Consider the following 15000-nt stretch of genomic DNA (forward strand, 5'->3'; position numbering starts at 1 on the left):
CTAATATTGTAAATTGTAATAATAGATCACAACATTAATTCAAAAGCATTACAGATAGTGATGTGTCCAAACGTTTGGCCTGTCCTGTATTTCTAAATAGTTTTCATTTTAGTTTTACAAACCCAATTCAACCCCAAAGTTGGGATTCTGTACAAATTGTGAATAAAAAAGGAATGCAATAATTTTCAAATCTCATAAACTTATATTTTATTCACATTAGAACACAGGTAACATATCAAATGTTGAAAGTGAGACATTTTGAAACATCATGCCAAATATTGGCTCATTTTGGATTTCATGAGAGCTTCACATTCCAAAAAAGTTGGGACAGGGAGCAATAAGAGGCTGGAAGAGTTCAATGTTCACATAAGGAACAGCTGGAGGGGCAATCTGCAGCTTATCAGGTCAATTGGCAACATGATTGGGCATAAAAGAGCCTCTCAGAGTGGCAGTGTCTCTCAGAAGATGGGCAGAGGATCACCAATTCCCCCAATGCTGCGGCGGACAATAGAGGAGCAATATCAGAAAGGAGTTTCTCTGAAACTCATGATAACTTCATGATAACTTCATGAGTTTGAAGTTATCATCATCTACAGATCATAATATCATCCAAAGATTCAGAGACTCTGGAACAATCTGTGTGTAAGGGTCAAGGGTCGAAACCAAACTGGATGCCCGTGATCTTCAGCCCTTTGACGGCACTGCATCACACACAGGAATGCTCCTGTAATGGACATCACAACATGGGCTCAGGAATACTGCCAGAAAACATTGGTGAACACAATCCACCGCGCCATTCGGCGTCGCCGGCTAAACCTCTACAGGTCAAAGAAGAAGCCATATCTAAACATGATCCAGAAGCGCAGGCGCTTCCTCTGGGCCAAGGCTCATTTAAAATGGACTGAGGCAAAGTGGAAAACTGTTCTGGGGTCAGACGAATCAAAATGTGAAGTTCTTTTTGGAAAACTGCGACGCCATCCGGACTAAAGAGGACAAGGACAACCCAAGCTGTTCTCAGCGCTCAGTCCAGAAGCTGATCTCTGATGGTCTGGGGTTCATGAGTGTGTGTGGCATGGGCAGCTTACACATCTGGAAAGTTCTGGTGCAGTTCTAGAACAACATCTGCTCCATCCAGACGGTGTCTCTTTCAGGGAAGACCTTGCCTTCTCCAACATGACAATGCCAGACCACACACTGCATCAATTACAGCATCATGGCTGCGCAGAAGAAGGATCCGGCACTGAAATGGCCAGCCTGCAGTCCAGATCTCTCACCATTAGAAAACATTTGGCGCATCATAAAGAGGAAGATGCGATAAAGAAGACCTGAGACAGTTGAGCAGCTAGAAGCCTGTATTAGACAAGAATGGGACAACATTCCTATTCCTAAACTTGAGCAGCTCGTCTCCTCAGTGCCCAGACGTTTGCAGACTGATATAAACAGAAGAGGGGATGACACACAGGGGGAAACACGGCCACGGCACAACTTTACTGAGATGTGTTGATGCCATGAAATTTAAAATCAACTTACTCTTCCCTAAAATTATACATTTTCTCAGTTTAAACATTTATGTCATCGGTGTCGTATTCTGAATAAAATAAACTTCACATCATTGCATTCTGTTTTTATTCACCATTCGTACAGTGTCCCAACTTTTTTGGAATCGGGTTTGTATTTCACTTAGTAATCATAGAAGTTAAACTAATTTTAATTTTAATTTAGTTTTTTTTTATATACGCTATATTGGTTTTATTTCAGTTTAAAACAAATGTTTTTAGTAGATTTAGTTAACGATAAGCACACTGGTTTAAACAGGGTGAACTCGGCACCTAAAGAGAAGAGCCCAGTTTCTCCAGCATCTGCAGCTCCGTTGAGCAGGTATGACGGTTCTGTGTGTGTGTGTGTGTGTGTGTGTGTGTGTGTGTGTGTGTGTGTATGTGTGTGTGTGTCTGTGAGGGTTCTGTGTGTGTCTGTGAGGGGTCTCTGTGTGTGTGTGTGTGTGTGTGTGTGTGTGTGTGTGTGTGTTTGTGAGGGTTCTGTGTGTGTTTCCAAGGGGTCTCTGTGTGTGTTTGTGAGGGTCTCTGTGTGTGTTTGTGAGGGTTCTGTGTGTGTTTCTGAAAGTGCTGAGGGTTCCCGAGCGCTAATGTGTGTTTTGGTTCTTTTAGGACGCGGCCCGGCAGCAGTAATGTAGGAGACTCCGGATCCAGAGACTCCTCAGATCTGGAGAAATTCAAACAGGTCAGCAGCGCCGTCACACACACACACACACACACACACACACACCGACTCATTTCTCTTTCAAACAGACTGACTAACTAAAGCATGATGTGTCTGATCACAGGATATCCTGGAGGAGATGCGCAAAGAGCTGCAGAAAGCCAAAGAGGAAATCATCAGCGGTCAGTCGTGCTCTTCTTCTTGTGGGAAATACATAGACTGTAAAAAAATATGGCCGTAGTGTCCGTGACGTCACCCGTAGGATTCCGGTGAGCCGTTCTGAAGCGTAAAGTAGAGACGAGCCGTCGCCATTTTGCGAGCGAGTCATCGCGAGTCACTCACGGATAACAGAAAATGGCCAAAGAGGCGGGATGTGGGCGGAGCTTAGGTGACGCAATGACTATAGACGGCGGATAAATGGTTATCCACCTGTCACTCAAAGTAACCACGCCCTTAATTATGCAGAACTTTAAGGCTTTATATAACGTAAACGAATGAGTTATAAAAATATTCACCCCCTCACAGTCGTCATGAAGGGCAAAATTAGCCGTATACAATTTGTCCCAGGCTGTAAACATGTTTTATTCTGCTGTAAAGTTGGGAATTTTAACATGAGCTCAATGAGATTCTGCTCCTTCTGGAGCCGCTCTAGTGGCCAGTGGAGGAACTGCAGTTTACATTACTTCCGTATCGGCTTCAGGAGAGATCGCGGGAGGAGCCGCTTGGGGAAATACTGTGCGGTTCTTGCTTTAATGCTGGGATTGTTGTTTTCATCCACAGCTCTGCTGGAGGAACTGCAGAAGAGCAGTGTGGTGTAGCAGCATCAGGAGATGAAGAGACGACTGCTCACACCACCCGCACAAGATGCTTCCTTCTTATGCTCTGCAAAAAATAACCTTCTTCCTCAGTATTTTTGAACAAAACCTAGATGCATTTACTTGAGAAGCTCAATGACATAAGATATTAAGTCTTGTTTTGCACTGCACTCGCAACCAAATCAAAACAATCACAGCCAATCAGAAGAGAGTGTGGGCGGAGTCTCTGCAAGCGCACTGCACTCGCAACCAAATCAAAACAAAATCACAGCCAATCAGAAGAGAGTGTGGGCGGAGTCTCTGCAAGCGCACTGCACTCGCAACCAAATCAAAACAAAATCACAGCCAATCAGAAGAGAGTGTGGGCGGAGTCTCTGCAAGCGCACTGCACTCGCAACCAAATCAAAACAAAATCACAGCCAATCAGAAGAGAGTGTGGGCGGAGTCTCTGCAAGCGCACTGCACTCGCAACCAAATCAAAACAAAATCACAGCCAATCAGAAGAGAGTGTGGGCGGAGTCTCTGCAAGCGCACTGCACTCGCAACCAAATCAAAACAAAATCACAGCCAATCAGAAGAGAGTGTGGGCGGAGTCTCTGCAAGCGCACTGCCCAAATAGCCACACTTGGCCACTGGAGAGCAAGACTGTCCGATGTCTTAAACACGCCGAAGCGCAGTGCACACTAAACGCACACTATACAGCATATCCCATCATGCCTCATGTTTGGGAAATCATGTGATCGGCAATCGCGAGATGTGGAGGAAAACCTTCCACTCTAAATTAAATTAATTAGATTATATATATATATATACACCATATCATTATTCACACTTTAATGGTGCAAAGATGAGTAGTGTGTGTGTGTTTAGTCCAACATTTGCATCTGTGTTTTATCACTGGAGCAGAAGCACCACGGTTCTGAAATGGCGTCTTCTGTTAGTTAGCAGCCACTGAACAAGTTTAATTTAAAATGCAATGCACTTCACACCTTCCTGAACACTTTGACCAAATACAGGAAATATGTGTGTGTGTGTAGACTAAAGGTCAAGTGCAGAGACCGCAAGTGTGTGTGTTTCAACGGGCAACCCTGAAGTGTGTGTGGAGAAATGCTTTTCAGCTGCTTGGTGTCAGCCAAAAATACATAATTGTACACAATATTAATAGACGTGCAGATCATTTTCACAATGAGTGTAATGTCATTCGGCTTCTCAAGTAAATGCTCGTTTTAAGAATATTTAGATGTGGAAACGAGATGCCTTGATTAATAACCCTCATACCTTTACACCTACTGCCTTTCACTTTTCTGCGTCGATCTGTGTGTGTGTGTGTGTGTGTGTGTGTCTGTGTGTTAATGATCTCTATTAATATGTTAGTAATGTGTGTGTTTTCATCACAGCTTCACCATGTGCATCTAGAAACTAGAAAGAGTGTTGTTTACATCTGTAATGATCTGTGTGTGTGTGTGTGTGTGTGTGTAACTGCAGGTTATTTATCATCCACTGTTCTCGGATCTGTGTTTGACCAGGGGTTTTCAATCTGAGATTTTTAAAATGTGTAATTACATTTATTAAACACGGCATGAAATAAATGCTCTGAAGAAAAAGTGATGAAAGTCACAGCATTAAAGTGAAGGGAACATATTCAACTCGGTCTGTGAAAACATCTGATCTGAAAGATTGAGCCCCTGTGTTACATCATGTGAAGTAAGATGATGGACAGATGTGTGTCTCAGGGAAGTGTCGAGTGTGTGTGGCAACAAACTGTGTATTTGTGTTAACATTGTATGTCATTAAAGGTGCAGTGTGTAGTATTTATGGGGATCTGTTCACAGAAATGCAATATGATGTATTCATTTCAAGATTGGTTTATTGGCATGAATGTAAAAATACAGTATTGCCAAAGCGAATAACATAAATAATAATACATACACTCTAAAAAATGCTGGGTTAAAAACATCCCAAGTTGGGTTGGAAATGGACAAACCCAGAAATTGGGTTGTTTGAACCCTAGTAAACGGACCCATTCAAACAACCCAATTTCTGGGTTTGTCCATTTCAACCCAACTTGGGTTGTTTTTAACCCAGCATTTTTTAGAGAGTATAAACATAAATAATAATAATTGATGGTAATAATAAAGAAAATAGAAGAAAATATTACTACACAATATAACATAACTTAAACTATATATATAATATTTTAAGTGGAGTATAACAACCTTACATGCACCACTAAACTTACACACTGCACCTTTAACGGAGAGTACTGTAGTATTACCCGTGCATTTTGGGCATGTCCTTCTGTGAGATCTGCTATGCAAAGTGCAAATAAATGTGAATGCGTTCAGCCGATCCCGGATCAGTGTCTCCGCCTCAGTGTCATTGCAGAGCCGTGCAGGGGGCGGGGCGATCGCGCTGACCGGAGACCAGGGGGCGGGGCGATCGCCCTGACGTCACTCGCCGTGCCGAACTCGGACTGAACGCGAGAGTCTGTCGCGCAAAAGCGGTGAATTTTCACTCGATCCGGATCAAGACGCGATAAATGAGGCGAGACCCCTGTTAATGCACTCATACACACTCCTAATGAGCGGAGAGATGGTTAATCTAGTGTGTGTGTGTGATAAACTACAGCTCTCACAGTAAACAGGTAGTTTGGATAAATCGCTCAGTTGAATCTGATTTAATGAATGTTTTTTGACTTTATTATCAGATTTGTGAGTAATATCGGATGGTTTGCTCCGTGTCGATTAAACTCAGTGTTTTTCGCTGGAGCTCAAAGTTCATGTTGTGTTAGTTTGCTCAGGTGAGTTAGCTTAGCTTCAACTACTAACTCAAACCGACATTAATAACAGCTTATGATTATCATCATAACTGCTCATGACGCGATTCGGTGTGTTTTAACGCGTAATCATGCCGTAATCGCTGCTGTTTTTCTGAAGGGTAATATCATATTCTGCAGCAGTCACGTGGTGTTCTGAGGGACAGTGTGAGTTTCAGAGATGAGTTATTATGGCAATAATTCAGCGCATGATGTTATTATGAGAACAGCGGAGTATGGTATACGGATAAACTTATGTAAAAGATATTCTGATACTGATATAAACAAAGTTAAAAAAAAAGAAAAGTTTTACCTCTAGTTTAAAAAAAAATGTTAGAGATGAAATACCGGTAAATATAAACCGAGTGAACTGTGAACACACACAAATAGGCACACATACACACTCTCTAAAACTCACATTCGTACACACACACACACACACACACAGACTAACTCTCACTCATACACACACACACTCACTCATACACACACACACACAGAGACTAACTGAAACACTCACTCTCACTCATACACACACACACAGACTAACTCTCACTCATACACACACTCACACAGAGACTAACTGAAACTCTCACTCATACACACACACACACACAGACTAACTCTCACTCATACACACACTCACACACACACTCACTCATACGCGCGCACACACACACACACACACAGAGACTAACTGAAACACTCACTCTCACTCATACACACACACACACACACACACACACACACACACACACAGACAGACTAACTGAAACACTCACTCTCACTCATACACACACACACACACACACACACACACACAGACTAACTGAAACTCTCACTCATACACACACAGACTAACTGAAACTCTCACTCATACACACACACACACACACACAGACTAACTGAAACACTCACTCTCACTCATACACACACACACACACACACACACACACACACACACACACAGACTAACTGAAACACTCACTCATACACACACACACACACACAGAGACTAACTGAAACACTCACTCTCACTCATACACACACACACACACACACAGACTAACTCTCACTCATACACACACTCACACACACACACACACACACACACACACACACACAGAGACTAACTGAAACACTCACTCTCACTCATACACACACACACACACAGACTAACTGAAACACTCACTCTCACTCATACACACACACACACACACACACACACACACACACACACAGACTAACTGAAACTCTCACTCTCACTCATACACACACACACACACACACACACACAGACTAACTGAAACTCTCACTCATACACACACACACACAGACTAACTGAAACACTCACTCTCACTCATACACACACACACTGAAAGGATTTGGTTAAAATCTTCTGAGAAATCAAGCGAACCCAGAAATGTTAAAGGTTTACATGCAATGCTGTTTCTTTCTGGATGTAAACTGTGAGCATTGTCCAGAAGTGACTGCAGTAAACGATCACTGATCCTAAAACGCCCCCCAGCATCCCTGCGGCGGTCAGAACGATCACTGATCCTAAAACGCCCCCCAGCATCCCAGCGGCGGTCAGAACGATCACTGATCCTAAAACGCCCCCCAGCATCCCAGCGGCGGTCAGAACGATCACTGGTCCTAAAACGCCCCCCAGCATCCCAGCGGCGGTCAGAACGATCACTGGTCCTAAAACGCCCCCCAGCATCCCAGCGGCGGTCAGAACGATCACTGATCCTAAAACGCCCCCCAGCATCCCTGCGGCGGTCAGAACGATCACTGGTCCTAAAACGCCCCCCAGCATCCCAGCGGCGGTCAGAACGATCACTGGTCCTAAAACGCCCCCCAGCATCCCTGCGGCGGTCAGAACGATCACTGGTCCTAAAACGCCCCCCAGCATCCCTGCGGCGGTCAGAACGATCACTGGTCCTAAAACGCCCCCCAGCATCCCTGCGGCGGTCAGAACGATCACTGGTCCTAAAACGCCCCCCAGCATCCCTGCGGCGGTCAGAACGATCACTGGTCCTAAAACGCCCCCAAGCATCCCTGCGGCGGTCAGAACGATCACTGGTCCTAAAACGCCCCCCAGCATCCCTGCGGCGGTCAGAACGATCACTGGTCCTAAAACGCCCCCAAGCATCCCTGCGGCGGTCAGAACGATCACTGGTCCTAAAACGCCCCCAAGCATCCCTGCGGCGGTCAGAACGATCACTGGTCCTAAAACGCCCCCCAGCATCCCTGCGGCGGTCAGAACGATCACTGGTCCTAAAACGCCCCCCAGCATCCCAGCGGCGGTCAGAACGATCACTGGTCCTAAAACGCCCCCCAGCATCCCAGCGGCGGTCAGAACGATCACTGATCCTAAAACGCCCCCCAGCATCCCTGCGGCGGTCAGAACGATCACTGGTCCTAAAACGCCCCCAAGCATCCCTGCGGCGGTCAGAACGATCACTGGTCCTAAAACGCCCCCCAGCATCCCTGCGGCGGTCAGAACGATCACTGATCCTAAAACGCCCCCCAGCATCCCTGCGGCGGTCAGAACGATCACTGATCCTAAAACGCCCCCCAGCATCCCTGCGGCGGTCAGAACGATCACTGGTCCTAAAACGCCCCCCAGCATCCCTGCGGCGGTCAGAACGATCACTGGTCCTAAAACGCCCCCCAGCATCCCTGCGGCGGTCAGAACGATCACTGGTCCTAAAACGCCCCCCAGCATCCCTGCGGCGGTCAGAACGATCACTGGTCCTAAAACGCCCCCAAGCATCCCTGCGGCGGTCAGAACGATCACTGGTCCTAAAACGCCCCCCAGCATCCCTGCGGCGGTCAGAACGATCACTGGTCCTAAAACGCCCCCCAGCATCCCAGCGGCGGTCAGAACGATCACTGGTCCTAAAACGCCCCCCAGCATCCCTGCGGCGGTCAGAACGATCACTGATCCTAAAACGCCCCCCAGCATCCCTGCGGCGGTCAGAACGATCACTGATCCTAAAACGCCCCCCAGCATCCCAGCGGCGGTCAGAACGATCACTGGTCCTAAAACGCCCCCCAGCATCCCAGCGGCGGTCAGAACGATCACTGATCCTAAAACGCCCCCAAGCATCCCTGCGGCGGTCAGAACGATCACTGATCCTAAAACGCCCCCCAGCATCCCAGCGGCGGTCAGAACGATCACTGATCCTAAAACGCCCCCCAGCATCCCTGCGGCGGTCAGAACGATCACTGGTCCTAAAACGCCCCCCAGCATCCCTGCGGCGGTCAGAACGATCACTGGTCCTAAAACGCCCCCCAGCATCCCAGCGGCGGTCAGAACGATCACTGGTCCTAAAACGCCCCCCAGCATCCCTGCGGCGGTCAGAACGATCACTGATCCTAAAACGCCCCCCAGCATCCCTGCGGCGGTCAGAACGATCACTGGTCCTAAAACGCCCCCAAGCATCCCTGCGGCGGTCAGAACGATCACTGATCCTAAAACGCCCCCCAGCATCCCTGCGGCGGTCAGAACGATCACTGATCCTAAAACGCCCCCCAGCATCCCTGCGGCGGTCAGAACGATCACTGGTCCTAAAACGCCCCCCAGCATCCCTGCGGCGGTCAGAACGATCACTGGTCCTAAAACGCCCCCCAGCATCCCAGCGGCGGTCAGAACGATCACTGGTCCTAAAACGCCCCCCAGCATCCCAGCGGCGGTCAGAACGATCACTGATCCTAAAACGCCCCCCAGCATCCCAGCGGCGGTCAGAACGATCACTGGTCCTAAAACGCCCCCCAGCATCCCTGCGGCGGTCAGGATGATCACTGATCCTAAAACGCCCCCAAGCATCCCTGCGGCGGTCAGAACGATCACTGGTCCTAAAACGCCCCCCAGCATCCCTGCGGCGGTCAGGATGATCACTGATCCTAAAACGCCCCCCAAGCATCCCTGCGGCGGTCAGAACGATCACTGGTCCTAAAACGCCCCCCAGCATCCCAGCGGCGGTCAGAACGATCACTGGTCCTAAAACGCCCCCCAGCATCCCTGCGGCGGTCAGGACGATCACTGATCCTAAAACGCCCCCAAGCATCCCTGCGGCGGTCAGAACGATCACTGGTCCTAAAACGCCCCCCAGCATCCCAGCGGCGGTCAGAACGATCACTGGTCCTAAAACGCCCCCCAGCATCCCAGCGGCGGTCAGAACGATCACTGGTCCTAAAACGCCCCCAAGCATCCCAGCGGCGGTCAGAACGATCACTGATCCTAAAACGCCCCCCAGCATCCCAGCGGCGGTCAGAACGATCACTGGTCCTAAAACGCCCCCCAGCATCCCAGCGGCGGTCAGAACGATCACTGATCCTAAAACGCCCCCCAGCATCCCAGCGGCGGTCAGAACGATCACTGGTCCTAAAACGCCCCCAAGCATCCCTGCGGCGGTCAGAACGATCACTGATCCTAAAACGCCCCCCAGCATCCCAGCGGCGGTCAGAACGATCACTGATCCTAAAACGCCCCCCAGCATCCCTGCGGCGGTCAGAACGATCACTGGTCCTAAAACGCCCCCAAGCATCCCTGCGGCGGTCAGAACGATCACTGATCCTAAAACGCCCCCAAGCATCCCTGCGGCGGTCAGAACGATCACTGATCCTAAAACGCCCCCCAGCATCCCTGCGGCGGTCAGAACGATCACTGGTCCTAAAACGCCCCCAAGCATCCCTGCGGCGGTCAGAACGATCACTGATCCTAAAACGCCCCCAAGCATCCCTGCGGCGGTCAGAACGATCACGGATCCTAAAACGCCCCCAAGCATCCCTGCGGCGGTCAGAACGATCACTGGTCCTAAAACGCCCCCCAGCATCCCTGCGGCGGTCAGAACGATCACTGATCCTAAAACGCCCCCCAGCATCCCAGCGGCGGTCAGAACGATCACTGATCCTAAAACGCCCCCCAGCATCCCAGCGGCGGTCAGAACGATCACTGATCCTAAAACGCCCCCCAGCATCCCAGCGGCGGTCAGAACGATCACTGATCCTAAAACGCCCCCCAGCATCCCAGCGGCGGTCAGAACGATCACTGGTCCTAAAACGCCCCCCAGCATCCCAGCGGCGGTCAGAACGATCACTGATCCTAAAACGCCCCCAAGCATCCCTGCGGCGGTCAGAACGATCACTGATCCTAAAACGCCCCCCAGCATCCCAGCGGCGGTCAGAACGATCACTGATCCTAAAACGCCCCCCAGCATCCCTGCGGCGGTCAGAACGATCACTGGTCCTAAAACGCCCCCCAGCATCCCTGCGGCGGTCAGAACGATCACTGGTCCTAAAACGCCCCCCAGCATCCCAGCGGCGGTCAGAACGATCACTGGTCCTAAAACGCCCCCCAGCATCCCTGCGGCGGTCAGAACGATCACTGATCCTAAAACGCCCCCCAGCATCCCTGCGGCGGTCAGAACGATCACTGGTCCTAAAACGCCCCCAAGCATCCCTGCGGCGGTCAGAACGATCACTGATCCTAAAACGCCCCCCAGCATCCCTGCGGCGGTCAGAACGATCACTGATCCTAAAACGCCCCCAAGCATCCCTGCGGCGGTCAGAACGATCACTGGTCCTAAAACGCCCCCCAGCATCCCTGCGGCGGTCAGAACGATCACTGGTCCTAAAACGCCCCCCAGCATCCCTGCGGCGGTCAGAACGATCACTGGTCCTAAAACGCCCCCCAGCATCCCAGCGGCGGTCAGAACGATCACTGGTCCTAAAACGCCCCCCAGCATCCCAGCGGCGGTCAGAACGATCACTGATCCTAAAACGCCCCCCAGCATCCCAGCGGCGGTCAGAACGATCACTGGTCCTAAAACGCCCCCCAGCATCCCTGCGGCGGTCAGGATGATCACTGATCCTAAAACGCCCCCAAGCATCCCTGCGGCGGTCAGAACGATCACTGGTCCTAAAACGCCCCCCAGCATCCCTGCGGCGGTCAGGATGATCACTGATCCTAAAACGCCCCCCAAGCATCCCTGCGGCGGTCAGAACGATCACTGGTCCTAAAACGCCCCCCAGCATCCCAGCGGCGGTCAGAACGATCACTGGTCCTAAAACGCCCCCCAGCATCCCTGCGGCGGTCAGGACGATCACTGATCCTAAAACGCCCCCAAGCATCCCTGCGGCGGTCAGAACGATCACTGGTCCTAAAACGCCCCCCAGCATCCCAGCGGCGGTCAGAACGATCACTGGTCCTAAAACGCCCCCCAGCATCCCAGCGGCGGTCAGAACGATCACTGGTCCTAAAACGCCCCCAAGCATCCCAGCGGCGGTCAGAACGATCACTGATCCTAAAACGCCCCCCAGCATCCCAGCGGCGGTCAGAACGATCACTGGTCCTAAAACGCCCCCCAGCATCCCTGCGGCGGTCAGAACTCTCCACGGTTTCCTCTTGTCCCGGTTCCCCACCGCCCCCTCTCCGAGAGCCGCCTCTGTCTCCCGGATCCACACAGATTCTCTCCGTTATCTCGTTGTTCATTTGTAACTTTATAACTAGAACTAGATTGTTTTATTCCGCATTATAATTTATCGTTATGCGTTTGCACTTTTTCTATCTGGACACGGAGCATAATGAACACTTGTTCATTATCTGTGAAACTGTTGATTACGGCAGTTAGATTAATAAAGTCTTTTTATTAGACTATTGGTATTGACTGGTTTGAGGTCTTTTATTGGTATTGGTGCGGTCATGGCCTCAGACGCACCATAATGCAGGAAATCACATCTATGAAATCATTTTTTTTCTTTGGGAGAACCCCAGACACCCGCAAAACAACGGCCCCACCTATTATCACCAGCCGACACTGCTGTGTGTGTTGCAAATCACACATTGTCTGAGTTTGAGCTGGTGTTATTTGATGCATTAATGTTGCGTTGAATGCTTATGGTGTGTTTTCTTCTACAGATGTACCTAACGTTCGGTTGAGCTGGTGTTGTTCCGTGTGCCGTGGACAGTTGAGGGTTTGATGTATTTTCGTGTTGTTCACTGGCCTGTAATGTTTGTCATCTGATCTTTTGTCCTCAACACGTTTCAACACAGCTGTCATCTCATAACCTTACACTACAAGCTCAGACAGGAAGGGCTCTTCAGACTCAAACCTGTGAGCAGTTTCACTTCGCATTTTGTTGTATTTTTTAGCACATCATTGTCATGTCAACTCATGCGCGTCGGAGGCAAATAAAAAGTGTGTGTGTAGCGGCTGGTGATGACTATTACAGGTGGGGCCGTTGTTTTGCGGGTGATGTTTTTATTTGGTAGATGTGATTTCCTGCATTATGGTGCGTCTGAGGCCATGACCGCACCTATACCAATAAAAGACCTCAAACCAGTCAATACCAATAGTCTAATAAAATGACTTTATTAATCTAACTGCCATAGAAATCCACAGTTTCACAGATAATGATAATGAACGTGTTCATTATGCTCCGTGTCCCGGGTGATGATGCCAAAATGACTGGACATATTCGAACATACGGCAGACATCGCATGCACTGAACAAACCAGAGCTGGACAGTCCCTCAGCTCATTTCCTCGAGTCCTGTACTGAAGTTCACTGTCTGAGTCTCTGTGCTTTACTGGAGTATTATTTTTTCTGTAATCTTCTGACTTTAACTTCACTCCATCTGAAAGACAAATATCGTCCTCTTTACTCCACTACATTTCTATCAAGGTCCTCGAAGTGGAAAGTCGTTTCTGTCGCAGCTTTGAAAGTCAGTGATGATTTTTTTCTTCTTTAAAAGGTGTTTGGGTTTTTGCAGAAAGCCTTTCAGGAATCACTCTTGTAGAGTCTCGTGAAGTTCAATGATTTCACAGCATTTATTAAACACTGATTTATAGTTTAGAGCAAAATGACGGAAGAAGACGGATGTCCAAATGCTCATTTAGTGGAGGATTCACATAAACAAAGTTGATTCTGTCTTCAGTGAAGGTGAACAGTGTGAGAATATCAGATGTGTATCAGTGTATTGGATCCGTGCATTCGGCCTTAAAGTGACAGCAGCTTTGTAACTTTTCTACAAGTATTTAAATGAGTTTAAGTTAGTCGTCTGCTAGTGTGTCAGATGGAGCGTCACTGACTGGCTTAAACCATGATGGCATAATGTGCATTTATACAACTATAATACAATAATGCGGCGACATAAAGAAGGACATTTACTTTTGATCCTGAAGTACTTTAGAAAACAAATACTTCTGTACTTTTACTTCAGTAAAAATCAGTTTTTACAACTTTCACTTCTAACGGAGTAATATTTGACCAGCAGTGCTGTTACTGTTACTCCAGTAATGCAGTTGTGTAGTTTGTCCACCTCTGGAACAAAGTTTATAAAGAGAGACCGTTTTTCTTTTATTATCGCTGTTGTAACGTTAATCTATCACCGAGGAGCCAGCACATATCCATCGACAGAAACATACATAAAGCATTATTTTCAAGTTAGTCCACATTACAGGAGCGTCGTCAGACGGGTAACACTGCCTTAACCGAGCTTTATCCATTTAGATTAACGGTTTCTATTCAGATTTTCGGTCAAAATCATTTCAGATAATTTACCTCAGGCGGTCTGTTTTAAACTGAAGTTATGTGAGGAATAATCAGAATAAAATGCGCACATATGGAGAATTATTTCCATTGGCTGCAGTCTGCCGGTATTGGCCAATCACAAAAGTCGACATTGCGCAGCCATTATCACAGAATATTCCACAGACGATTTTATTATTATACATTACGTTATGTTTATGTGGCTATTATATTGTAGACTATTGAGTGGCGAAAATATTTTAATTAATTTCCACACACACACACACACACACACACACACACACACACACACACAAAGTAAACCTGCATTTTTTCCCAACTGGAACTCGGTGCACCCCCCCTATTTGTAAATTGTGGGGACTCTCCATAGGCGTAATGGATTTTACACTGTACAAACTGTACATTATATCCCCCTACACTGCCCCTAAACCTACCCATCACAGGAAACATTCTGCATTTTTACATGTTCAAAAAACATAATTTATGTTTATGAATCCATTTACATTTTAAGGACCGCTGGCTGCTAATGTCAGGTTTATATTACATTATGGGGACATTTGGCCAATGTAATATAAGTAGTGTAATATTTAAA

General features: G+C 48.2%; 2 protein-coding genes across 5 annotated transcripts in view; both read left to right on the forward strand.

The window, feature by feature from the left end:
• The window catches only part of vaspa (vasodilator stimulated phosphoprotein a), a 27613-nt gene extending 22770 nt beyond the window's left edge, over positions 1-4843 (forward strand). Inside the window, exons 10-13 of the mRNA XM_067432709.1 lie at positions 1816-1878; positions 2166-2238; positions 2342-2399; positions 2998-4843. Of these exons, the coding sequence (XP_067288810.1) occupies positions 1816-1878; positions 2166-2238; positions 2342-2399; positions 2998-3035 (232 nt within the window). The 3' untranslated portion in view covers positions 3036-4843. The remainder of the gene's footprint in view (positions 1-1815; positions 1879-2165; positions 2239-2341; positions 2400-2997) is intronic.
• A 578-nt stretch (positions 4844-5421) lies between these two features.
• Positions 5422-15000, forward strand: part of akt2l (v-akt murine thymoma viral oncogene homolog 2, like) — a 34259-nt gene continuing 24680 nt past the window's right edge. For 2 of the 4 annotated variants that reach the window (XM_067432706.1, XM_067432704.1), the window contains exon 1: positions 5465-5676. The gene's annotated coding sequence lies outside the window, so the exon portion shown is untranslated. Of the gene's footprint in view, positions 5677-15000 lie in introns of all 4 variants that reach the window. The other 2 variants (XM_067432705.1, XM_067432707.1) reach the window with 2 other exon arrangements.

This window comes from Pseudorasbora parva, chromosome 23 (assembly GCF_024679245.1).
Source record: "Pseudorasbora parva isolate DD20220531a chromosome 23, ASM2467924v1, whole genome shotgun sequence".
NCBI classification, from domain to species: Eukaryota; Metazoa; Chordata; class Actinopteri; order Cypriniformes; family Gobionidae; genus Pseudorasbora; species Pseudorasbora parva.